General features: G+C 55.1%; 2 protein-coding genes across 7 annotated transcripts in view; one reads left to right on the forward strand and one right to left on the reverse strand.

The window, feature by feature from the left end:
• BAIAP2L1 (BAR/IMD domain containing adaptor protein 2 like 1) overlaps positions 1 to 15916 on the forward strand; it is a 130888-nt gene extending 114972 nt beyond the window's left edge. For all 5 annotated transcript variants that reach the window (XM_012455487.3, XM_064376429.1, XM_064376430.1 and 2 more), the window contains 4 exons: positions 775 to 852; positions 2319 to 2499; positions 13158 to 13195; positions 13954 to 15916. In XM_012455487.3, coding sequence (XP_012310910.2) covers positions 775 to 852; positions 2319 to 2499; positions 13158 to 13195; positions 13954 to 14029 — 373 coding nt within the window. In that variant the 3' untranslated portion in view covers positions 14030 to 15916. The remainder of the gene's footprint in view (positions 1 to 774; positions 853 to 2318; positions 2500 to 13157; positions 13196 to 13953) is intronic.
• Positions 14548 to 25153, reverse strand: BRI3 (brain protein I3). 2 transcript variants are annotated; one of them, XM_021671683.2, is made up of 3 exons: positions 24907 to 25153; positions 24410 to 24512; positions 14548 to 14917 (listed from the first exon to the last, which is right to left on the reverse strand). In XM_021671683.2, exons 1-3 carry the CDS (start codon positions 25046 to 25048, stop codon positions 14872 to 14874), a joined length of 291 nt encoding a protein of 96 aa, XP_021527358.1. In that variant the 5' UTR covers positions 25049 to 25153; the 3' UTR covers positions 14548 to 14871. The 2 variants fall into 2 exon arrangements, with proteins under 2 accessions (XP_021527358.1, XP_021527357.1); XM_021671682.2 differs by lacking the exon at positions 14548 to 14917 and adding an exon at positions 16055 to 16458.
• Between the last annotated feature and the right edge of the window lie 553 nt (positions 25154 to 25706).

Genomic DNA, 25706 nt, shown 5'->3' on the forward strand with positions numbered 1-25706 from the left:
TAACTAGCTTGTCAGTTTTCTAAATAGATTGTTCAGATGTATTAAATAAAACCATATGAAAAATAAATAAAAGGGTAATCCAAATCAAATTAATGTTATACATACAACATATATTGCTTTTTAGCCAGGCATGGTGGTACACACCTCTAGTCCCAGCTACTCAGATGCTGAGGCAGGAGGATTGCTTGAGCCCAGGAGTTTGAGGCCACAGTGAGCTATGATCGCCCCATTCACTCCAGCCTGGGCGACAGAGTGAGAGCCTGTCTGTATTTAAAAAAAAAAGAAGGAAAACTTTTGTTTGTTGGTTTTTGAGACTGAATCTCGCTCTGTTGCCCAGGCTGGAGTGCAATGGCACAATCTCAGCTCACTGCAACCTCCACCTCCTGGACTCAAGCAGACTTCTGAGTAGCTGGGATTACAGGCGCCTGCTACTACGCCCAGCTGATTTTTGTATTTTTAGTAGAGACAGGGTTTCACCATATTGGCCAGGCTGGTCTTGAACTCCTGACCTCATGATCTACCTGCCTCAGTCTCCCAAAGTGCTGGAATTACAGGCATGAGCCACCTTGCCTATCCAAGAAAAGCTTTTAACAATACACATTGTTCAGTGTATGTGAAAGTCCATATTTATCTATTCAAAGCCTTAATTTCATCCACTCCACATGTGGGCCTTTATGGTGCAGTCTGCCCTGAGCTTTCATCAGGCTGTTCAGGGTGGTTGCCCTGCCCACTTGCCTACTGCTGATGGGGTCTTTTCTCCCTCTTTGCCTGTAGGAGAGGCTGGTTCCCGTCATCATACACGAAGTTGCTAGAAGAAAATGAGACGGAAACAATGACTGTGCCCACGCCAAGGTAGCCCTGAGTGTGGCTGAGCTCTCTCAGCGACAGAAACCCCTGCCTGATGTCTCCATAACCCATCACCATCTAGCTCTAGCTCTGTCGCAGGCCCTGCCCTCAGCCTCGGCTCTCGTGGATCAGTGAGAGATGAGACTGTGGCTCACGGTGCTGTCTGCCGTGATTTCTGTTGTCCCTGAGCTTTGCTGACTGTCTGCTGTGAGGAGACACAGCCCAGGCCACCTCTTCTCCCCACTTCTGCGGCGCCCTGAAACGCCCTCCCTGTCCCCTGCACCTTCTGGTCGCTAAATCCAAGGCATGTGTTTTCCATCCTTATCTTACGTAGCAGCCCTTAGCACTGTTGTATGCTTTTTCTGGAATGTTCTGTGACCCTGGCTGCTTGACCTGTGCTCTGTTTGTCATCTGCCTCACCAGCTCTTTACACCCTCTTCTGCCCATCAGTTAAGCATCAGTGTTCTTGGGGGTTGCCCTGGGTCCATCCTTCCTGCCTGTGCTGGGCCATCTCGTCCACTCCCATGGCCTGAACTACCCTGATGACCTTCACCGAGCACCTCCTTGCTGAAAACCCCCAAATACATATTCCAGGCCAGATAATAACAGTAGTTACTGCATTGACTCTCTCATTTAATTCTCTCAGCAGCCCCATGAGGGTGGGCCCCCACTTTAAAAAATGAGGCCAGGCCAGGCACGGTGGCTCACGCTTGTAATCCCAGCACTTTGGGAGGCAGAGGCGGGTGGATCACGAGGTCAGGAGTTCGAGACCAGCCTGACCAACATGGCAAAACCTCGTCTCTACTAAAAATATAATAATTAGCTGGGCGTGGTGGCACACGCCTGTAATCCCAGCTACTCAGGAGGCTGAGGCAGGAGAATTGCCTGAACCTGGGAGGCGGAGGTTGCAGTGAGCCAGGATCGTGCCACTGCACTCCAGCCTGGGCGACAGAGTGAGACTTTGTCTCAAAAACAAAAAAGAAAAAGAAAATGAGGCCAAGTGCGGTGGTTCACACCTCTAATCCCAGCACTTTGGGAGGCCAAGGGGGTGGATCACAAGGTCAGGAGTTTGAGACCAGTCTGGCCAACATAGTGAAACCCCATCTCAACTAAAAATACAAAAATTAGCCAGGGGTGGTGGCACAAGCCTGTGATCCCAGCTACTTGGGAGGCTGAAGCAGGATAATTGCTTGAACCCGAGAGACAGAGGTTGCAGTGAGCCAAGATCACGCCATTGCACTCCAGCCTGGATGACAGAATGAGACTCTGTGGCAAAAAAACAAAACAAAAAAACTAAGAGTGTTTTGTATTGACACATGTACTGCGTGTGGAGGTGTGTGTGAGACTTGAGTTCCGTTTTTGATTTGTGATCGCTCATTACTATCATCCTTGGTCAGGGACACGGAGGATGTTTGGGGTTTGCCCGGTGAGACCTTGTCTTATGTGTGTGCTCTGTCCTTTTTGGGTTTGAGCCCCGCGCCGGTGAGAAGCATCAGCACCGTGAACTTGTCTGAGAGCAGCAGCGTTGTGATCCCCCCACCCGACTACCTGGAATGCTTGTCCATGGGGGCAGCTGCCGACAAGAGGGCGGACGCGGCCAGAACTACATCCACCTTCAAGTCGCCGGCGTCTAAGCCAGAGACCGTGGCTCCTGTGAGTAAAGCTGCACGGGGACGTCCTGTGTACCGGACTCGCTGCCACTGGGAGGCACGGGGCGCTGTTCCCACTGTGACAACCTTGCTCTGCTCTGCCCCCAGTGGGAGGACGGTCGCTGGGGAGGAGGAGGAGGGGGTCTCGTCACCTTTGAGCCTCTAGATTCCCTTCCTTGTCGTGCAGCCTTTAACCTTCTTGACTCCAGCCCTCTATCTTGTCGGTGACAGTTTACACACAGTAGCCCCCAGCTTGCTAGATTTTATTAGGTTTCTTATCTCTCCTGCCTGGCTGCAGTCTTTTAGCCATTTAATCACGATTTTCTTCCATTTTCATATGTTCTGAAGGGAGGCTTAGGTTAAAAGTGCTAAGTTCATCTTTCTTTAGAAAGTGTACTCCCAGGCACTCCATATGTTATCTTTAACCCTAAACCCTCTGGTCTGGGGTCTTAAGGTTAAAGATAACCCTGAAAGATAACCTTAAAATGCCTCTGGGGGCCTAGCATACCACCTGGGCTCCCAGAACCAATTCATCCATTCCCGCAACCGTGCATGTCTGCTGGACACCAGGCCCTGGTGCAGGCTCTCCAGATAGAGATGAACAAGGCAAGACCCTGCCTCTTCGGAACTTCGTTCTAGTGATAGGAAGCAGACAATAAAAAATAAACAAAAACATCTAGATAAAAGCCATGCAGAGGGCCGAGTGTGGTGGCTCACGCCTGTAATCCCAGCACTTTGGGAGGCTGAGGCAGGCGAATCACCTGAGGTCATGAGTTCAAGACCAGCCTGGCCAACGCAGTGAAACCCTATCTCTACTAAAAATGCAGAAATTAGCCGGGCGTGGTGATGGGCCCCTGTAATCCCAGCTCCTCGGGAAGCTGAGGCAAGAGAATGGCTTGAACCCGGGAGGGAGTGGTTGCAGTGAGCTGAGATCACGCCACTGCACTCCAGCCTTGGGGACAAGAGCGAGACTTCGTCTCAAAAAAAAAAACACAAAAGCCATGCAGAGAATAATACAAGGTGAGGTGATGGTGGGGTGGGGAGGAATGCGGCTGGACGTCACTCCCGGCTTGGGTTGGCTGAGGTTGGTGCGCCCTGGCGTGAGACCCGTGGGAGAAGGGAAGGAGGCTGGGCAGTGGTGTCTGCACCCCGCGCTCCAGGAGCTGTCTTACTTTGGATGAAGGAGCCAGGGTTCTATACCTTGTGTGTGGGGCCTTTGTTCAGCTGTGAGTGGTGCCCAGGCAGAGTCTCTCAATTATAGGAAATGGATGCACTTCTAAAATGTGCCCCAGACCTTCGTGTGACTCCGTGTGAGCCTTGAGGCGTCTGGGAACATAGACCTGCCTCAGTGTAGGCTACAGTGGCATGCTTTGGTTTAGGAATGCTAGCTTTTGAAATTGTATTCAAAATGTCTTTGAGGCCAGGTGCAACGGCTCACATCTGTAATTCCAACACTTTGGGAGGCCAAGGCAGGAGGATCGCTTGAGCCCAGGAGTTTTAGACCAGCCTGGGCAATATAGCAAAACCCCTTATCTACAAAAAAATACAAAAGTTAGCCAGGTGTTACAGCACATGCCTGTAGTCTCATCTGTTTGGGAGGCTGTGGTGGGAGAATCGCTTGAACCCAGAAGGTCAAGGCTGCTGTGAACCGTGATCATACCACTGCACTCCAGCCTGGGTGACAGAGACCCTGTCCCCGAAAACATAAAATGAAAATTGCTGACAGCGTAGTTGTTTGAATCTGGATCCAGATCAGCTCCACACATTGTAATTGGTGGATGGTCTCGTGAGGCCTTCCCTATCTGCCCATCTCCCCTTCTGTCTCTCTTTCTTTGCAATCTGTTTGTAAAAGAACCAGTCGTTTGTCCTGGTGGGTGTCCCCCACGTGGGTTTTGCTGATGGCGTCCTTGCTGCATTCCCCCGTGTCTCCTGTATTTCTGTAAATTGGTAGTAAGGCCTCAGGCCCTGCTCAGAGTCTGTTGCTGCTTTGCTTGTTTGCCTGTTCGGTTTTGCTGGAGCATTTCAATGGGAGGAGGCACACAGGGACATGTGTTTGTCTCTTTTTGTGATGATCATAGCTGTTGATGTTCGCCTAGCCTGCTGCTTTAATGGTTGGATAATGCCTTTCAAGGTAAAAGAATCTTGCCCCCAAAAATCCGTTAGTTCTGGGCCGGGCACGGTGGCTCACACTTGTAATCCCAGCACTTTGGATCACCTGAGGTCAGGAGTTCGAGACCAGCCTGACCAACATGGAGAAACCCTGTCTCTACTGAAAAATACAAAAAATTAGCCAGGCATGGTGGCACATGCCTGTAATCCCAGCTACTTGAGAGGCTGAGGCAGGAGAATCACTTGAACCCGGGAGGCAGGGGTTGCAGCGAGCCAAGATCGTTCCACTGCACTCCAATCTGGCGACAGAGGGAGACTCCGTCTCAAAAAAAAAAAAATCAGTCTGGAATTATAAGTGAGAACACCGACACTTTGGCCAACACAGGATAGTCTCTGGTGTTATGAAATGAAAACACGCTATTGTCAGTGTATCTATCATGTGGGTGAAGCTTGGTGAAGAAAGCATTGTCACTGCCGTTCTTACTTCAGGGAACTGGATGAATTGAAGAAGCCTGGTTTTAAGTATCAGTATACTCAGTAATGACAGATTCTTCCTTACTTAGCACTGGGGAGTGTAAAGGTGACCTGGCTTCATTTTTAAACCTCTTCCTTGGCTGAATCATGACATTGTGTCAGTGTCGGGCAGCTGCTAGCGACCTGAGGCTTTCTACTTCCTCCTGCAAAGCACACACACCATTGTCTCCCACGACCCACGGCCCTGACCCAGAGGGCTGGGCTGGGCTGGGCTGGGCTGGGCTGGGCTGGGCTGGGGCTGCCTATAGGGGGCGACCTGGTGCTCGGTAGCCTCCATGGCACAGCTGGCCCAGGTGGACACCACTGCCACCCTTCCCACCTGAGATCCTGTTCTCAGCTCGTACCCACAGGCTTCAGCCTGTCCCCCTCATGGGAGAGATTTCCAGTCATCCTGTCCCCGGCTGCCTCCAAGGGCCGCACCCGCCAAAGCTCACTCCCCCACAGACCACCCTCCCTCCCACCTCCACCACACAGACACACACACATGCATGCATGCACGCAGGCGCACACACACTCATACACCATCATCTTTAGGTGCCCCCTTTCTGTCTTGAAAGCTAGAAGGCTTTTCAGTCTTTGATTTTAGCAGCCTTTCATTTCTGGTTTCATCCAAGAACATTCAAAAGCCCCAAATAGCTAATGAGAATGCCCTCCTTCTGTGGATTCTAATAATTTCAGTTGTCATTGATTCTGTGTGAGTCATGATTGCCGATTAACTTAATGATCACTGAAATCGACGAGAAGGCCTGTGCAGCACAGGGGTGGAGTTGACGCCCACAGGGAGGTCATGCTTATCACTGACAGCAGCTGATATTCCCTGGACAGCAGACTTCTGTCAACACAGTCACGTGGCAGGGAGGGTTCGGCTGTAGGGGAGGGGTTTTGTGGACAGAGATGAGACCATCCCATCAGCACTCATCCAGCCAGCATCTAGGGGGCGGCTAGTGCCAGGCCTTCGGGACACAAACAGGAATGAGACCCACGCAGGGGTGGAGTCCAGGGAGCACACGACGCCTGGGGCTAGGACAAGGGGAGAGGCCAGGCTTCCTGGGACGTATCAGGGGAGGCTTCTAGGAGGAAAGCATCGGAGCCAAGCTCTGAGGCATGAGCTTCAGCAGAAACACAAGGCCCAGGCATTGTGGTGCCCTGGGGGGACTCAAGAGCTGGGGTCGGGCAGCAGCCAGAGAGCCAGGACGAACCCCCACGCTGCTGCCTGGGTTCTGGCTGGGCTGCGAGGGGAGTGGCGCCACCAGCCCGTGGCCCCCTCCTGTCTTTTGTACCTGCATGCCCTTCGCACCCTCATGGCGCTTCCTGTGTGGTGCCTGTGCTGGGACTTCCCAGGAGGTAGAGGGATTGCGGGGCCTCGGGAAATGGAGAAAGGGAGGCACAGAAGAATGACAGCCGCTCTCCAGGGCCCATGGCAGATTAGAAACCCCATTCCCGGCCTCCACATCAGCGCACTTTCCCAGCAGGAAACCCCGTGGCCTTCTGCGCACTGTTATTTTAACATCCTGTGCAGACTACAAAAGCGTTGCGAGGGGTGGTGGGGACCACAACGGTCACCTGCATCCGGCTTCTGCATGTGCTCCTTTTTGTTTTGTTTTGTTTTGTTTGAGAGGGAGTCTCACTCTGTCATCCAGGCTGGAGTACAGTGGTCCGATATCAGCCCACTGCAACCTCTGCCACACGGGTTCAAGAGATTCTCCTGCCTCAGCCTCCTGAGTAGCTGGGATTACAGGCATACACTACCACGCCTGGCTAATTTTTGTAGTTTTCAGTAGAGACAGGGTTTCACCATCTTGGCCAGGTTGGTCTTGAACTCCTGAACTCATGATCCACCCACCTTGGCGTCCCAAAGTGCTGGGATTACAGGCGTGAGCCACTGCGCCCAGCCAATAGCGCTCCTTCTGCTAGACAAGCAACCACGTTTCATCCAGACCGATCCCAGTCAGGAGTTCTGGGAGTGCAGCTGCGGGAAGCAGCCTGCAGAAGCGTCAGCGCTGCTCCATGGGCCGTAGCTGGGAGCAGGGAATGGCTGTGTGTTCTGGGCCTCCTGGCCTCGCAGCCTCCTGAACCAGCAGGGAGCACAGATCAAGCATCTGTGTCAGGGACGAGCAGCGCAGATGGAAATGCCCCCTGCCCGGTCCATCAGCCACAGGCACACAGGGCAGCAGAGCGCTTGAAAAACAGATGGTGCAACAAAGGAACTGGACGTTTCATTGTATTTATTTTCATTTATGTGTTTATTTTGTTTTTTGAGATTGAGTCTTGCTCTGTCGCAAGGCTGGAGTGCAGTGGCATGATCTCAGTTCATGGCAACATCCACCTCCCGGGTTCAAGCGATTCTCATGCCTCAGCCTCCCAAGTAGCTGGGATTACAGGTGACTACCACCATGCCCATTTTTGTATTGTTAGTAGAGGTGAGGTTTCTCCATGTTGGCCAGGCTGGTCTCAAACTCCCGACCACAGGTGATCCACATGCCTCAGCCTCCCAAAGTGCTGGGATTACAGGCATGAACCACTGTGTCCGGCAAATTTTATTTTAATTAAGTAGCCATATACAGCTCGTGGCTGCCACATTGGACAGTTAGGAATAGATCATACAAAATAGGACAGCGTTCCGTTTAAAAACTTGCTCTAGCTGGGCATGCTGGCTCATGCCTGTGATCCCAGCTACTTGGAAGGCCTAGGTGGTAGAATCACTTGAGCCCAGGAACTCGAGTCCAGCCTGCACAACAGAGAGAGAATCATCTCAATATAGATATAAAAATAAAAACTTTGATCCTTATCGTGGTGGTCGAGAAGCAGGGACCATGGCTGAGGCTCAAAAGATGGCAGGCTGCCGAGCGTGGTGGCTCACACCTGTGATCCCAGCACTTTAGGAGGCCGAGGCTGGAGGATCATTTGAGCCTAGGAGTTTAAGATCAGCCTGGGCAACATAATGAGACCTCATCTTTATAGAAAATTAACTAAAAAACTGACCAGGTATGGTGGCTCATGCCTGTAATCCCAGCAGTTTGGGAAGCTGAGGCGGGTGGATCACCTGAGGTCAGGAGTTCAAAATCAGCATTACCAACGTGATGAAATCCCATCTCTACTAAAAATACCAAAAAAATTAGCCGGGTGTGGTAGCAGGCACCTATATTCCAGCTAGTCAGGAGGTTGAGGCAGGAGAATCACTTGAACCCAGGAGGCAGAGGTTGCAGTGAGCTGAGATTGCACCATTGTACTCCAGCCAGGGCAACAAGAACAAAACTCCATCTCAAAAGACAAAAAAAAAAAGAAAGCCAGGCATGGTGGCATACACCTGTAGTCCCAGCTACTCAGGCCTGGGATATAGCACAGCTTTCTCCAGCATCATCAGCTGGTTTAGACATTGTGGTTAGGGAAAGCTGTGTTACTCCAGGTGGACAGAAGGAAGCTGACACACAGTTCCAGGACTGTGTCCCTAGCTCTCAAGGGTGCCAGAGTCCCCTGGGGCTTTCAGGTGGCAAAGGCTGTCGTCTTTTTTGAGACAGTCTCGATCTGTCACCCAGGCTGCAGTGCAGTGGCACAATCACAGCTCACTGCAGTCTCGACCTCCTGGGCTCAATCGATCCTTTCACCTAAGGCTCCTGAGTAGCTGGGACTACAGGCATATACCTGTAGTCCCAGCTACTCAGGATCCAAGAGAGCTGGTAAAGCATCCTAATGTTTTTTAAAAGCATTTTTTAGGCCAGGCGCAGTGGCTGACACCTGTAATCCCAGCACTTTGGGAGGCCGAGGTGGGTGAATCACCTGAGGTTGAGAGTTCCAGACCAGCCTGACCAACATGGAGAAACCCCATCTCTACTAAAAATACAAAAAAATTGATCAGGCGCAATGGCTCACCCCTGTAATCCCAGCACTTTGGGAGGACAAGGTAGGTGGATCACGAAGTCAAGAGATGGAGACCATCCTGACCAACGTGGCAAAACTCCATCTCTACTAAAAATACAAAAATAAGCTGGGCCTGGTGATAGGCACCTATATTTCCAGCTACTTGGGAGGCTGAGGCAGGAGAATCACTTGAACCCAGGAAACAGAGGTTGCAGTGAGCCAAGATCATGCCACTGCACTCCAGGCTGGCAACAGCAAGACCGAATCTCAAGAAAAAAAAAAATACAAAAAATTAGCCGGGCATGGTGGCGAATGCCTGTAATCCCAGCTACTTGGGAGGCTGAGGCAGGAGAATCACTTGAACTTGGGAAGCAGAGGTTGCGGTGAGCTGAGATTGCGCCATTGCACTCCAGCCTGGGCAACAAGAGTAAAACTCCGTCCACCCAAAAACAATGTTCTATGTAGTTTTACATACAGCTACTGTCAGTTACAGGCAGTTTATTTTAACCCTGGAATGCTTAGGCTTAGATGTACAGGGAGCCATCCTCCATGGAGTAGCCCACTTACCTGGGAAGTCCCACGGCTGTCCCGTGACGGTGCACCCTAGACCATCTGAGAGCAGGGGCTTCTCCCCAGGGGATAGGGGAGACTCGCTAGGACTAGAGTTGGGGGCAATAATGATAAGATCTCGCTATGTTGCCCAAGCTAGTCTCAAACTCCTGGCCTCAGATAGTCCTCTTGCCTCGGCCTCCCGATGTGCTGGGGTTACAGGCGTGAGCCACTGTGGCCAGCCTACATTTTTTAAATTTACGTATTCTCTCCTGAAGTTCCAAGTGAAGAAGTGTTGGCTCCCTTCCAACATTATAAATAAGCAGACAGCTCTCCTTTTTAAAAGCAAACCCGCATTTCACAGCGTGTGTTCACCACAGCGTGAGCCCCTCCTGAGAGCAGCCGGAGCCTGTGTGCAGGCCTGCCCGCATCTTCGTTTGCGTCACAACGAGGGCACGTTGGCTTCCAAAAAGATCCCGCTGACTCAGAGCAGTGGCTTTTCCCTGTTTGGGCCTCAGCGTCCCCGTTTTGAGAATAAAGGAGTTGATCTAGATCAGAAGGGAACTGGAAGGCAAGCCCGGCCCCCAGACGAGGACGGGAATGAGTTTTCACACTGAGGACAGGTTATCAGCGAGGGCTGCTTCTGTTGCCAGTAACTGACCTCCACCTGGCTTGGAAATGTTCTTTAGAGATGTTCTTTCTGCTCAGGAGTAAGGCCGCCCTGCACTGTCCCCGTTCACTCTGTCCTGCCTTCTGCAGTGAGGGCCACCGGCATTCTCTGCTGTGGCCTGAGGAACAATCGGTGCTGGGCGCTCCGAGCTGCCTGAGACCCCTTGGAAAGCCGGATCAGATAGTCCCCCACCCTGGGCACGTGGCCCTACAGCGGGCATCCCGGAAACTCTGCACAGGCAGGAAAGCAGAGTGGAACAGCCACCGGGCAATGGGCAGTCAGCCGGTGTCTACACACGCATTTTGGATTCTTGAGGGGAGACGGTGGGGGTCACAAGATGTGTCCACCCTGGCCGCAGTCAGCCATTTGGTGGCCTTGCTCTCCAGTCCCCAGTTGCAGCCCAGCCCACCCTCTAGTGGCTGCTGGTTTCGTGGCCTTAGGGGTCTCCTGTCTTGATAGGGACACAGAACATGCAGCAGGCAGTGCCCACGGGGCCCTGGGTGCCGGCAGCAGTGCAGTCTCTGGCCTGGAGGTATCCCCCACTGCAAGGAAAGGGAGCAGGGAAGAGGGCAGGTCTGGGCACAGTGACCACCGCAGTGGGCTGAGTGGGAGGTAAGCGGTTGAGTCAGGGACGCAGGGAGGGTGCTGTGAGACCCCTGGAGGCCACCAGGTAAGAGGTGCCATATGTGCCCAGCCCCAGCCTCATCGTGGGTCTGTTTTGCCATGGAGAGGGAGGCAGAGAGGCTCCTGCCAGCCTCATATCCAGAGGGAGTGCTGGGGTTTCAGCTCCCTGAGAAACAAGCAGATGTTAAAGGGGAAATCTGCCTGAACACGTCCAATACGTGTTTTAAAGGAAACACTGTATTATGGAATACCACAGACTGAAAAGTGCGCGATGAATTTTCACAATGTGACTCCGCATACCCAGTAGGACATTCCCGGCCCCCAGGATCCCCCACATGGCCCACGCCCGTGACCATCCCTTCTCTAAGGCCAAATTCCACGAGCCCTGGCACGAAGAAGGCCATCGGGGTGGCCCCGTAGGGACAGTCGCTTGGCACTGTGAGGTGACCATCTGCACAGAAGCCGGTTCTGGCTCTCCCATGGATGGGCATCTGGTGTTTCCGGTCTGGGCTGTTTCACCAGGGCTGCCTGAGTGTTTCGGGGCCCCTGGGCGTGTGCCCTGCTTGTTCCTACAGGGAACAGGATTGTTGGGCCCCAGGCGTGCACGGGGTTGGCCCGACTCTGAGTGGCTTCAAGCTGTTTTCTTAGGTGTTCTTTTCCCACCTCTGTCCTCCGGGCAGGAGTTGGTGCTGCTTACTGTGTTCCTTGCAAGGATTCACTGGGACTGTTTTAAAGTCCCCTAGAGGCCCAGGTGGGTGTGAACAAGCTCTGGGGTGTGCTTGGGCTGGGTGGAGGGTGTTTCTGGTTTCCACTTTGAGAAGCGCCTTCCTCTAGCAGAAGCTGCACTTGGGAGGGACACGGTGTTGGCTCTGAGGAGTCAGATGACTCCAGTGGCAGAGGAGGGGAGGGCCAAGTGGAGTCAGGCTTGGCATGAAGTGTGCCTCAGGCCCTGCAATGGCCCTCCCGCCTGCCCTCTGGGCCATAGGAGGTCTTTCTGCAACAGGGTCCATGGATGCCAGCACCGTGAGCCCACGCAACAGGCACCCTGGGGCATTAAAATCATGAATTAGCCTGTCAGCATTGCAGAGCCTGAACCTTACAACAGCAAGGACTTCCTCCAAGCCTGCTGGGGAAGCACTGTATGCTCCACAGGGAGAAATCACTTTTGCAGCCATTTAAAGCCCTGTAAGATGTGTGAGGCCAGCCAGTGGCTTCCAGTGCAGAAGCAGACACTGGATAGGCCTGGCCGCCCTGCCCAGGGGCTCTGGAGATGGTAGAACAGGTCTCAGGCCATGCCCCTGGGGCCCGCAGCCCACCTTCTGCCTCCAGTCTGTACACCCAACCTGAGTGGAGGCCACCCCAGAGGAGGCCAGGCCCAGGCCTCCACGTCCAGGAATGGCCTGCACTCTAGAGCTGGCATCGGGCAAGAGCGGGGCTCCTGAGTTGATGCTGAGAGGTCTGCATGCTCCCTGAGATCCCCGGGGGTGCTGGGCCACTTCCTGGGGCTGTCAGGACGGTGAGGCCGGTCCTCGGCTGGTCACACGGTGTTACACTGCCCTCTCCTGGACAGCCGCCCGACTCTGCTCCATGTGTGCAGGCTGGAAAGATTGTTAAACCCTGCAGGCTTTTTGGAGCGAGGGAAAGAAGGTGCACACCTGGCCCCAGCCCTGCAGGCCCCTTTGCACTTTGGTTCCATCTTCTCTTTTCCTCAGTTTTCAGCTTCCCCTGGCTCTAGCAGCCCCCAAAGCTGACAGGGTTTTATTTTTACTTCCTGTTCTTCATGTCATCCTTCAGGAGTCAGCTCCCAAAAAGGACACCCAGTCTCTTGGTTCTGCGCTTGAAAGGCCAGGGCTGAGGACCTGCGGGATCTCCATTTCTCCCGAGTCGGAGATGTTCTGTTTGGCACAAACGTTTTCTTCTGTGATGTTGCTCTGTTGCTCAAGCTTCATTATGTGAAACTTTCCAAGTTTAGCAGACTGCTCGTTCACACGTGAGCTCCCGACATCTCACACCTCCCAGGTGTGAGAGCGGGTGGCACCACGCTCTCACACCTGGGAGGACCCTTACTGCCCTGCCAAGCATTTTCTTCCAAGTGAATGTAGACAGTCTCCCATATCAGGTTGGGGCGCTTTTAAACATCCCTCATGTTTTAGATGCCTTTACCTTCAGGTCTTTAAATTAAAAGTCTCCAGAAGGATCACTTGAGCTCAGGAGTTTGAGACCAGCCTGGGCAACATATCAAATCCCTACCTCTACCTAAAATAATTTTTAAAAGACCAATTCCAAGCCCTCCATAAACTTCTTTATCTTTCTTACAGAACGATGCCAACGGGACTGCGAAGCCACCTTTTCTCAGGTAGGTGTGGCTTCCTACGTGAGCCTCAGCATGTGACTTTGCTCTTCTCTGTAGTGTCCCCCAGAAGGGCCTTTGGTGCCCAGGCCAGAGGCTCAGCCTGAGAAAGGACTTGCCCTATGGGGCCGTGGGGGACCGTGGCCCCTGCTCCCTTCACCGTCTGCTTTAGAACACCCTGGGAGCAGGGCCTGCCCACCCCAGAACAGCCCCCACCTCACCCACAATGCAAGGCTAAAGAGGTGTGGGCGCCCACATCCAGAACCTTTAAAACCTGGGCTCGTTCTGCAGCGGGCGGTGTACTGTAGGAATCAGCACTGAACAAAACTTTCGTCAGAAAACACTGCTGGGACCCGTACCAGCTGGGCAGGTGGTCAGCAGCAGAGTCTCACAGGGCAAGAATGGGTTATCAGCGCTGTTAAAATCCAATTTCGGCCAAGCGTGGTGGCTCACGCCTATAATCCCAGCACTTTGGGAGGCTGAGGCGGGCAGATCACAAGGTGAGGAGTTTGAGACCAGCCTGGCCAACATGGCGAAATCACATCTCTACTAAAAATACAAAAATTAGCCAGGAATAGTGGTGTGCACCTGTAGTCCCAGCTACTGGGGGAGCTGAGGCATGGACCCAGGAAATGGAGGTTACAGTGAGCCAAGATCGTACCACTGCACTCCAGCCTGGGTGACAGAGTGAGATTCCATCTCAACAAAAATCCAATTTCTCTCATGGAGCAGAAGTTCTGAAAGATTTTTCTCATCCCCTGCAGTGGAGAAAACCCCTTTGCCACTGTGAAGCTCCGCCCGACCGTGACGAACGATCGCTCAGCACCCATCATTCGATGAGAAGACAGCCAAGGACTCTCCTGGGCCTCTCCTGTTCTCCCTTTCGGAATGATGGGTGCATCCTGTCTGCCCCTTGCTGTCGGGAAGCTTCAACGGAGGAGCCTGACTCCAATGTCGCCTGCCTGAGCAAATCATGCTTCTGTATCACATAGTTGGGTTGACACGTTTCTGCCTTTAAGATAAATGAGTAATAGTCTAATGACCAACTCAATCATTTAAAATATTTTCTTCTTATTCTGTTCAAGAAGCAGTGAACATGGTTTCAATCTTTACTGTATTTTTTTAAATGAATTTTTTCCTTAATAAAGCCAGAATAAGGGATAGTCTATGCTTTCATGACTGGCTTTCTGCACGTGACGCAAATGAGACCAGTTTTATTTTATAAAGTATGTGCTCTTAGTAGCATTATGTCTAGCTAAAGAAACTATCACATAGGTTTGCATCTTAGCATGCAAATCATAATTTTAAGCAATATAAATTATGAAAATACTATATACATGTAATTTTTTAACAAAAAATTTTTAAACTTTAATGAAATGTGGAGCTTCCGGAAATGGAGAAACCCCGCTCCCTCCGACTCTGACAGAGCTGTAGAGTGCTAAGACATTTTGCCTGCCCTTATCACAGCCACCTGTCACACTTGACGAACTCCCCTCCCAGAGCTCCTTTTCTCAGTAAAAAGAAGTCACCGGCTGGATTCGCCACACAGCCCATCCAGGACACAGGGCTGGGCATTGGAGTCACAGCTCCTGTGTTCTCACTCAGCTAGCTGGCCAAAGCTGCATCCATTACCAATACACTCAAACTTCTCGGGGTCCCGGTTTCTCCATGTTTCAGTCAGGTCAGACTCTCAAAGGATGTGCATAAAGCCCACGTGACCTCTGGTGCCTGGAGAGGGTGGGTTTTCAGCCCAGCAGCCATGATGCACTCGGAACCCGGCCCTGCAGCGTGGACGTGAGGACTCGGCGGTGGCTGCCCTGAGCCCCGGGCTGGAATTCACCCCTGGCTGCCAAGGATCTGGACCTATTTTGGAGTGGAGCATCATGGCTAAATTCCCAGCCCGGCCCAGGTATAGGAATCTCAGCACCTTGTGAGGCTAAGGCAGGAGAATCACCTGAGGTCAGGAGTCTCTCCTAAAAATAATAGAAAAATTAGCCGGGCATGGTGGGAGGCACCTTTGATCCTAGCTACTCGGGAGGCTGAGGCAGGAGAATCGCTTGAACCCAGGAGGCAGAGGTTACAGTGAGCTGAGATCACGCCACTGCACTTCAGCCTGGGTGACAGATTACCAGCCTGGCTGCTCGCCGTGTGTATTGGGGGCGCTGGGGCTTATCACCTCTCCTCTGGCCTTGCCATAGTGTACTGTTTTCCTATGAGGTGGAAATTGGGAAAGGTCACATGCGGGTAAGCCAGTGGACATGGGCGACGCTTCAGGCTCCTTCCAGCCAGGCAGTGTCACCATCTGCCTCTCTCTTGGGAGGACAAACCAGGCACTCCCCACGGAGGGCTACAAGCACCATGAACTGTGTTACCCGCCAGGTCTGTTCTACAGAAGGAGCTGTGGCCACACGAGAATTCAGTCCACAAGACCTCTGTGGCCATGTTGCCCACTTCAGACGTCCGAGCAGGGCTCAGGGAGCCCCGTTTGCAGCTGTGGGGAACTGCGGGGTGTGCGTGAACTACCTTTGGTGCCCTACCTTGGGGATGTTCCTGGTTTTGTTACCGGGTAGGAGAATGGGGCCTGGGCAGTCTCAGATGCAGCCCCAGGTTCCACCTCACAGACCAGAACCGGGGGGATGGCCTTGTCCTTGGCACCGAGGTGCCTGCTCTGTAAATGTCAAGGGGTTATGTTTAATTTTAATAATAAAGAACTTGAAAACAAGCATACTTTCTTGAGCTGTAAGTGCCTACAGAGGAATACAAGGTGGTCATGACCGGCCCGGGGACCGCTGAGGCAGCAATGCAGGCGTCACTCCAGTCTTTCCGGGGTGTTTGAAATCACAGAGTAAGCAGCACCAGGTCAACAATGGTATGAATCTCATTTATTGAAAACATTATTTCTCACCTTTCTCAAATTGAAGACTGCAAAAATAAAAGCAGTGCTTTACTGAGTTGTCATGAGCCTCGGGCGGGAGCAGCAGCTCTGCCTCTCACTGAAGCTGGCGTGCGCCACACCGGTCCCACCTCACCTCGCTTTACAAAACAGTCCTGAAGCTGAATCAAATAAAACTATTGTACACGACATTTACATTAAAAAAGAGAGCTGGGTGTAGGAAAGCCGGGCGTGGTGTTCCCTTTAAGCGAAGGTGGCTCCGCAATTGGGGCATCTTCGCTTCCTTAAGGCGAAACAGCAGATGAACCCAAAGGGAAACAGAATGATGGCCAGGAAGATGCCCAGGAAGGTGAAGCAGTCCTCCAGCACCCCGACCCTGCAGCAGAAAGGGCAGTGCGGTCAGGACCCGGGCGGGCACCGGAACCCTCACCCTCCCAGCCTTACACTCAAGGACTGACCAGTGGCCATGATGGAAATGGAGACCACTGGTGAGTGACAGTGACCATCTACCTGAAAATACAGCCCCTGCCCACTCCCCTCACCCGGCCCACTGGCCTGGAGAGCCCCAAGAACGGTCTACATGTGCCCATTCATGGAATGACCATAGCTGCTATTTAATCACTACATGCAACATTCAGAACAAAGGAGGAAGAAGAAAACGGTTGAAAGCTCTCATCAGTTAACCTTGAAAGGCAAGGCCAGGCACATGGTGCCTCACGCCTGTAATCCCAGCACTTTGGGAGGCTGCGGTAGACACATCACTTGAGGTCAGGAGTCCAAGACCAGCCTGGCCAACGTGGTAAAACCCCATCTCTACTAAAAATTAGCCAGGTATGGTGGCACAAGCCTGCAGTCCTGGCTACTTGGGAGGCTGAGGCATGAGAATCGCTTGAATCCAGGAGGCAGAGGTTGCAGTGAGCCAAGATAGAGCCACTGCACTCCAGACTGGGCGACAGCAAGACTCTGTCTCAAAGAAAAAAAAACAACAACAAAGTAAAACCTTGAGAGGTAAGATCATTTCAGTGCCACAAGCCACCGCACATCTGCTCTTAGAAAAGGAGCAACAGCAGCTTGGGGATCCGGTCAGGTTCGGGGTTTTGTTCGGTTTCTGTTCCTTTGGTAGTGGGGTTGGGTTAATGGGAGCTCATAGTCGACCACGTTCACACAATGTCTGAAGGCCACTTATTTTGAGAAATGTGATCTCAAAGCCAACTCTTCAACAAAGTTTAATGTCTGTAACAGACTAAACTAAGACACCTGCAGGCCATCCCCCAACTCCTGCGCCTGTGAGCACAGGTTCAATGACCTGAAATCATCAAACCCAAGTGTCAGTTTCAGAGGCCCCAAAGGTAGGAAGCCAGGAGCTGTGTGCTCAGCTCAGCTCCTCAGGCTATTTCTGGAAAATTCTGGACACAGCTGAAATTAAAATAAAGAGCACACTAGCCAGCTCAGGCCAAATGAGAAAAGCTTCATTCTCACCACACAGGCAGACCCCAACAAGGGCCTTCTGGGCCTCCTGGGCCCCCAAATTCCCCCACCCAGCCAGTACTGAAGTAAGTGGAAAGAAGAACACAGCGGGGTGCGGGTATCTGACAGGTGATGGTAGCTGGAGCTTTGGGGAAGGGGAGCCTACAGCAAGGTTGGCACAGTCCCCTGCTACGACAAGGAAGTGTCAGTGACTAGCAGTGCCTTGCTAAGGGGAGAAAACTTGGCCACCCAGGGGACCCTACTCCCATTCCAGCACCCTGAATGTTTCCAAGCTGCTTCCTGGGGGTCCAGACTCAGGAGGGCTGCTGCCCCCGCCCCTGCTCAGCAAGGCAGGCTGGGGACCGGAAACCCCACCCACAGAACCTGTTCCCTGCCTCTCCAAGAGTATGGGAAAATAAACCAGGATATTCTGGAGTCGGGCTTTCCACTGCTTAAAGAAAAAGTCAAACTTCCTGCCCACTGCCTCCCTCCAACCTACTCGGGCAGCTCCGTTCAGCAATCTCCAAGGGGGTTGGGCCGGGGTGTTCACTCCCGCAAGGGCAGCACTTTGGCAGGCTGAGGCGGATCACTTAAAGTCAGCAGTTCAAGACCAGCCTGGGCAACAAAGTGAGACCCTCCCCCATCTCTACAAAAATTTAAAATTAGCCAGACACAGTGGTACGAATTCGGAAAAGGGGGATTCCTTGTTCAGCCGATTTTGGGAAACTTTTCTCCTTGTCTCCTAGACAGTCCCTATGCCCATTAGTTCTCAAAAGGCTCTGAGAAGTCCTGCAGCGCTCCTGTACCCAGTGTTTCCCAAACTCGCATGATGCCACCTGTCTGTGTGGAGGGGCTGGGCTGGGCTGCAGAGCACACCAGGAAGCCCTGCTCCAAGGCAAAGTCCATCAGAAGACACAAGTCTGTCAGCAAAGTTTCCATTTCTTGTGTGGACTTTTACAAAAGTGTCCCCTGTCTAAGTACCACAAGGTTGTCAGGCCACCACACTTGTTCAGCATTGCCTAAGGCTGCCCCCACCAGTCCAGACTGAGCAGGACACCTTCACCCGGCCCTGCTGAGCGCAGCACGCCCTGCCTGGCCCCAGGACCCTCTCCCCCAGGTGTCAGGTGGGCAGAAGCCCCAGCTGCCGCAGCTCCCAAGACCACACTGCCGCAATGGGGAAGCCTCAGGAAGGCCGAGCACAGCTGTGTCCCCACACATGCAGATGGCCACGACAGGCTCTGGGGAGCTGGGGGGAGCCAGTGGCTGCTGGCCTCTCAAGGGAGCATCTGGGCTTCCTTTTCCTGTTTCTTCCTGGCATCTACAGTTCAGACCCCAAAAAACACATTAGCTTTATGTTCTGGTTAGAAAATGTCCCATGAAAAAGCAGACGGGAGGGTGAACGGGCTGAGAAATCCTTCCATGGGAGAAGCCTGTTCCCCTGGAGTGGTCCCCAGTGAGTGTCACCCACACCCCCTCAGCTGGCCCAATCAGTGACCATCTGAGCACCTCGCCTCAGGACCAAAACTGCTGAGGGGTAGGGCTGTGGGCAAAGTTGTGGGCAGAGCTGACTGCCCGCTCAAAGGCCCAGAGGTGCCTGGGAGGAGGCTGGGCAAAGGGGTGCAGGTGGGGAGCCTGGGCTGGAGCCCGCCCATGGGGCACAGCAGAGGCATCCAGGTGTGACGGTGGGGTGGGCAGGGGTGGTGCTGCCTGGTGACCCCACCACACTGGTCTCCCACCTGTGGCTGCTGCTCTCCGCTGGCGCAGGAGTCCAAGGGCAGCAGCGCTCTCCTGCCTCCTCCCTAGTTCTCCATCCAGACCCCAAAACCCACCTACACTGTCAGAGCTGAGCAAGTGCAGGAAGGCTGCTCACTCTTGCTGGATTCCCACTGCCATGGGCCAGGGCACCGGCCCACCTACGCACTAGGATTTCCAGCAGCGCCAGCCCTGCCCACCCAGGCCCTGGCACCTCGCTTCCCAGCCCCGAGGCTGCAAGCAGCACAATCGTGCTGACCCCACAGCCTCCCAAGTACAGGGGAACACCCTCCTTCTAACCCATGGAGTTTCTGTCCAGACCCATCACATCCTCAGTCAGAGCACAGGGCTGGGCCACTTGTGCCACCCTGGGCTGAGCCCCTTGGTCCGGGAACCCACTCTGGCACCTCCTAGGGCAGCCTCCCCATCCCAGGTCCACTCAACCCCCGCCCTCCCACCCACCTCCAACGCTGCTTAAAGAGGGAAAGAGGATCAAGGCCACTGGGTCTCTGGGGAGAGCGAAGCTGTCCCTTCGGTGCTGCCCGGGAGCTGGACAGATCCGGTCACCCCAGGAGGTTCAGGCCTCCACCAGCAACAGGAGGCTGTGATCCAGACCCCAGAACCCCTGCCTGGGAGAACAAGCACTTGGGCCTGAGGGTTCTGAACGGGCTTTGAAGACCTGAGGGCTGACCAGGAGAGCTCTGCCTTCACCTCTGGCTCTGGGGTCGGCCCAAGGGTGGGCAGCATACCCTACCCCCAGTATTCCACAGCCATACGCACAACTTCAAACGCCAAGAGGCGCTGAAGGCAGAACTAGCTGTCACTTGACAGCAAACTCACCTGGCAGCAACATGTGACCTGCACTGGTGTGTAGCTATTTATAGCGTCATTTATCCTACTTTATCTGAATATTCATGTCTTGCTGCAGAAATATTAGTTTTAACTGCAGTACTGCCCTAGACCTCAAAAGGAATGTTGGCATCATTTAGTTTTTTAAAACCCCAAATCTTCTGAACTGAGAAACACAATCCAGCTTCTAGACCAAGACTCCCCAAGCTGCAGGGCAGGTCCATCCCCAGCACCGGAGGGGAGAGGGGGAACCCCTGCCCCAGAACAGCTGCCATCCCCGCCAGCCTCGAGTTCTCTTCCCTTCTAAACCCAGAAGAGCCCACCTGGGTTGGCTGGGTGGGTTTCAACCCTCTCAACAGCTCCCATCCTGACCTAATCCCTCTAGCTGCCCCTCCCCCACTCTTGCGCAATAGGCAGGCCGGGGCCATGGAGGGATTGTGGCCACTGCGAAATTAGGGAACTGACTAATTCTGAGAGCACTCCCTTAAGGCGACTCCAGCCTTGCAGGGAAAGTGGCCAATTGTGCCGCTGCCATTGCAGTGGAGCCCGAGGGGCTCCCGCCTCACCAGGGACAGAGAGGGCTGGGAGCAGGGCTCTGAGCTGCCCGGGGAAAGGGCCATCCTTGCCCCTCCCTGTTTCCCCACAGGCACTTTACTGGAGGCTGAAGCCAGGGTGTGTCCAGGGCCTCCCAGCCGGGAAGGACATGGCTGGGATCTGAACCCAGATGGGCTCCCGAGTCATGGACACCCATCCTGCAGGCCCCAAAGGCAGTCAGTGCCACAGGGGGCTGGCCCCAGGGCACCAAGCTGCCCTCTGAGCCCACAGTGGCCTCATGGAACTATCTAGGCCCAGGAGCAACCCCAGACCACCACCCCGCTGGAAGACCAGGCCTCACCAGGAAAAGGGGACACGGCTTCCTCAGAGGGCTGTGCGTTTGAAGTCACACTCCGGGCAGGGTGAGGTGGCCTCAAAGCAGCTCTCGAGGGGGAGCTGCCTCGCTTTGGGAGAGTTCACCAGGACCTCCCAGGGCCATTCCCAACAAACCCAATGGTCAGGGCCAGCCCCAGCCTCCCCTGTGGAAGAAAGGCCTGGGCAGGTGCCTGGAGACTCTGCCTGCCACCACACCCACCCCAAGGTGCCACCTGGCCTGCAGCTGGGGTCTGGGCCCAAGGTCAGGGACTCCGGAGGCCTTGGAGGCTGCACCTGGGCCCCAAGGTCAGAAGCCCTGCCCAGCAAGCAGCCTGGGGCCAAGCAATGCCCCCACACCTCAGGCCAGGACGGTCAGGTCAGGGACAGCCCACAGGCTATGCATATGGGCAGGCCATTCTGGCCAACTCAGCCACTTCCTCAACCAACTGGCTTCAGGTCACAGGTGGCAGGAGGGAGCAGCCCCTCCACAGCCATCATCAGGAAGCCCAAGGCTTTCACAGCCTCCTTATCCTTAAGCCCTTCCCAGACTCCACAGTCTCCCCCACTGCCCGTGCCCTCCACAGCCCGCCTCTGCCCCTCAAAGGCCCCAGCAGCCTCAACACTGGCCACTGAGCCACACCTCGGACCTCTGGGCACCCTCTGCCCTCCACAGCTGTTCCTTTCCCTTCCCCTCGGTTTCTGAGACCCTCCACTTTACAGGATTTCCTATCTCTCTGGTCAACCCAGAAACTAAATACCCAATGACAGCTCAGCCAGTACTCATGGGAGTCAGCGCTGCCTCGGCCTTCCCCACTCCTGCCTCCCCAGCCTGCAGGGCCCAGGCTCCGCTCCAGCCCACGGGAGCCCCCCAGTGCAGCCAGGTCATCCTGCACCTAGGGACAGCCACATCCCCAGGCGAGCAAAGACTGGCCTCCCTGGGCAAGGGAGAACCCGGCTTCAGAGCAGCCCAGGCCTCGGGCAGGGCAGGGCAGAGGAGAAGCAGGAGGGTGGGAGGAGCAGGGATGTATCCGCTGCCGGGCTGCGGAAATGCTTCCTCGTAAATGGCTAAAAAGGGCAGACAGAGTCAGGGTGCTTCAGCAGAGGCCTGGCTAGGGCAGCAGAGCCACAAGGGACATGGGCTTCTCTGGCCAAGCCTCACTCAGAGGAACTAACAAATGTGTGACTTGGGCAAATTCCTGCCATGCCACCAGGCAGGGAGGGGGACAGAGCCCAGCAGGCTGGACCTGGGGCAGGAGGAAGTAAGGTCATGTGAGCAGTGTCGTCTCCGGGTCCTGAGATGTGCATGTGTTCAGGGAACCATCTCCACTCTCCTCGAAGACAGGAGAGGCCAAGAGACCACACACCCCCCTCCCCATGCCAGCAGCAGAGAACCCAGCCCCCTGTTCGCCCCCTGGCTGCTGTAGGGCACACAGGTGCCCATCTCATGCCCTATGCTGCTGCAAAGGCACAGAAACACCTCGGGGATCCAGGGCCACTCTCCAGCATCCAGGGCACCGCAGGCAGAGGGCAGGGATGAGTGTGCTGGGAAGGCCTGGCTACCAACTCAAGGGGGTACCCAGAGGATCAAAGAGTGCTCTGATCCCAACTTAAAGGCCTACGGAACCCCTAACCTTGTTCAGAGAGGACCCGGCCTCTTCCCTGCCTGCTGCAGCTGCCCAGGGGCAAAGAACACAGTGATCAAGTAACCGAGGGCCCCACCCCTGCAGCCTCTAGGGGCCGAGCCCAAGATCCTCCCCAACAGAGCAGAGCACAGCCTGACCCAGCTTCAGGTTCTGCATAACTGGGGAGCACCGCCAGGTCAGCGGAAGCCACAGGCCTCCGCAAGGACACAACTCCCACCTAGGGAAAGGGAAGTGGCAGAGCCAGCACCCCCATCCTGACAGCAACTGCACCACCACCTGGGCACCCCCCAGCCCTGGGATATCGGGGCCATCCCTCACTGCCGCTGGTTTCCCACCTCTCCAAGTTCAGGGGCTTGGGCAGAAAAGAGCTTCAGAGACACCACCATGCCCCAGGCAGGGAAACAGGCCCTGCAGTTCCTGGCAGGGCCAGGACTGGAACCCAGCTACTCCAGCAGGCTGGAAACTGCAATGGCAGGGCACGGACCCTCTGCCCACTCCATGTTCTGAGTCTCTTCACACCCACACAGCTCTGCCGGCCCCCCAACACAGTGCAGCTCCCAGAGAGAACTGTCCCGGAGGCAGCCAGTGCCCCACCCTGCCCTCCCTCCACCTCCACTCCAAAGGCCAATGTTTCTGCTGGGTGGTGACCAACTGTGTCAAACTAATGTCCCAGTTAGGGTTTGTCACGGGGTCCCCGTGAGGGAAAGCAGCCACAACCTGCCCCGGGGTCCCAGCCTCTTGTCCCCACCTCTGGGATGCCCTCCCACTTCCCAGGAAGTCGCCAGCTACGGCTGTGAAATCACTCACTTCCCCATGATTCCCCTCTAGGCCTTATACACACACTTTTGAAATCAACTCTAAGTACAAACCAGGGTTTCTTAATTCCATCTAAGAGGCTTCAACTTCCTCCTCTCAGAGACAGGCTAAAAACCCTGTCCCTGCCAATTCCACCCTGACTTTCGAAGCAATGTGAACACCCCCAGCTGCCAAGGGGTATATATAATTAATTCTTATTTAAATTTGAATCCTCAAAACCTCCACAAAACAAGCCTCTAGCTGCACCTCGGGGCCCTATGAAAACCAGAAAGGGTGTGCAGTTCCAATGTGATGATATGAAAAAAAATCACTCCTGCCTCAAACAACCACGGGGTTCCCATTCGGGTCCAGCTCATGGAAGAGCATTTCAATCCAGCGTTGGATAAAGCAGCTCTTACAGTCGTCGCTTCTCCCACTGAGGTCTCTCCTGCTGGTGCACTTAATCCAAATGCCCCTTCCGGGAAAACGAAACCTTCCACCTCCTTCGACAATCAACTGCAGAGTAAACTTTCGGAAACTGGATGAAAATGCAGACACCTGATTCCTTGCAAGTCCCAGAACAAAGACGGAAAGACCACGAGTCCCATTACCATTCCTACATCCCAATCGCTTGGGGTGCAATGCCCCACAATGCATTCACCTCCCTAGGAAAAAGAACCCACCCCTTTTTTTACCCCCACAAAATGTGTTCAGAGCCAAGGGTGAGTTGACCCACGCTCTCCCACACCGCACACAGCACCCTGTCCGTCCCTCCCATAAAGGACTCTGGTTAAGATCCAAGTCAAGCTGGACCCACTCCCACAAGCAGAGCTGACTTTGTGAGGGCCTGTGGGGTAAGGCAGGGGTCCTCAGCGCTTCCAGGGCCAGTCCCCAGGCTGCAGACCCACTCACCTGCAGACGGGACAGCCTCCCACGACCACGATGGAGTTGGCAGGGTACCGGGTGACGGTCCGGCTGTGGATGTTGTAAACCCTGGGGTGGTGGGTGGGTATCCCTGTGGGCGGGAAGGTAGGTCATTAGGGGGCAGGGAGGAGAGATCCGACCGCGACAAGGACTACTCTTCCTGTACCCCCACCTCCACCCCCCTAAAAAAGCCCCCGGTCCTTTCCACCCTCGGGACGGCCACCGCGGGCCTGATTCGGAGCTAATCTGCCAACAGCGAGCGCCTCGTGACTCAAAGTTCATCTGGGGCAGGGATCCGGCCTCGCCGGGTACCATGGGTCGGAGAACGAGACCCTCGGCAGCTCAGGGTCCCGAAGCCCGCCCGGGGACCCCCCAGCTCCAGGAAGGACTCCCAGGCGGGTCCCATCGGCCTCTGGACCCGCGTCCCCCGCCCAGGCCTGCACCCCCCGGAAGCGGCCGGCAGGGAAAGTTGGTTCCGGGCCCACCTGTGACGAGGTAGGGGTAGGGCGGCGGCGGGGGCGCGGCGGGGATGGCGCCGTAGCCGTGCGGGCCGCACGCGTAGTCGCCCTGGCCAGCCTCCAGGTTGTAGGCGGGTGGCCGCTCCTGCAGCAGGGGCTTGTGGTCCATGGCGGTCCGGCCGCGCCCGCCGCTCCGGCCCGGCTCGGCTCGGTCGGCCCCGGCGGGGGACGCGGCGGCAGCAGACGCGGCGGACCGGGCGGCTCGGGCCCCTCTGAGGCAGACGCGGGGCGGGGCGGGGCGGGGCGGGCGCTCGCCGCGGGCTTCCCCCGCCCTCCCGGACCCAGTCACAAGACCGGAGTCACGTGGCAGACGGGAGGCGGGGCGCAGGGCGGGGCCGGCGGGGATTCTTAAAGTGGCCGCGCCCACCCGAGGCCGTCCGTTCGGCTGCGCATCTGCGCTCCACCTTGCCGCGCTGTCGCCGCGGCTCTCAGACCTACAGGGGTGGGAAGACCCCACCCCCACCACGACCCAGAGAAGCCCCATAGGGCAGTGACCTTTAGGGCCCGGGGATGCACCCCCACCTACCCCTACGCTCCGATCTCCGAGGCCAAGCGAGGTCCCCCTACCCTTGGAAGGGGGCGGGGCCTGGGAGGGGGCGGGGCCGGGTGGGTCCCCGGCTGCCCCAACCCCAGCCCTCTGCCCCTGCCATCCTTTGCGCTCCCAGCCGTGCAAAGGGCACACCCGGGCGTGTACCCCAGCTGCGGCCTGCGAGGTGCTCAGCTGCGGCGCATTCCCTCGGTTTGCCTTTTTTTAAAGACAATTAGGC

The sequence above is a fragment of the Aotus nancymaae genome, unplaced genomic scaffold, assembly GCF_030222135.1.
Source record: "Aotus nancymaae isolate 86718 unplaced genomic scaffold, 86718_ANA_hifiasm-v0.15.2.pri h1tg000015l_0, whole genome shotgun sequence".
Lineage (NCBI taxonomy): Eukaryota > Metazoa > Chordata > Mammalia > Primates > Aotidae > Aotus > Aotus nancymaae.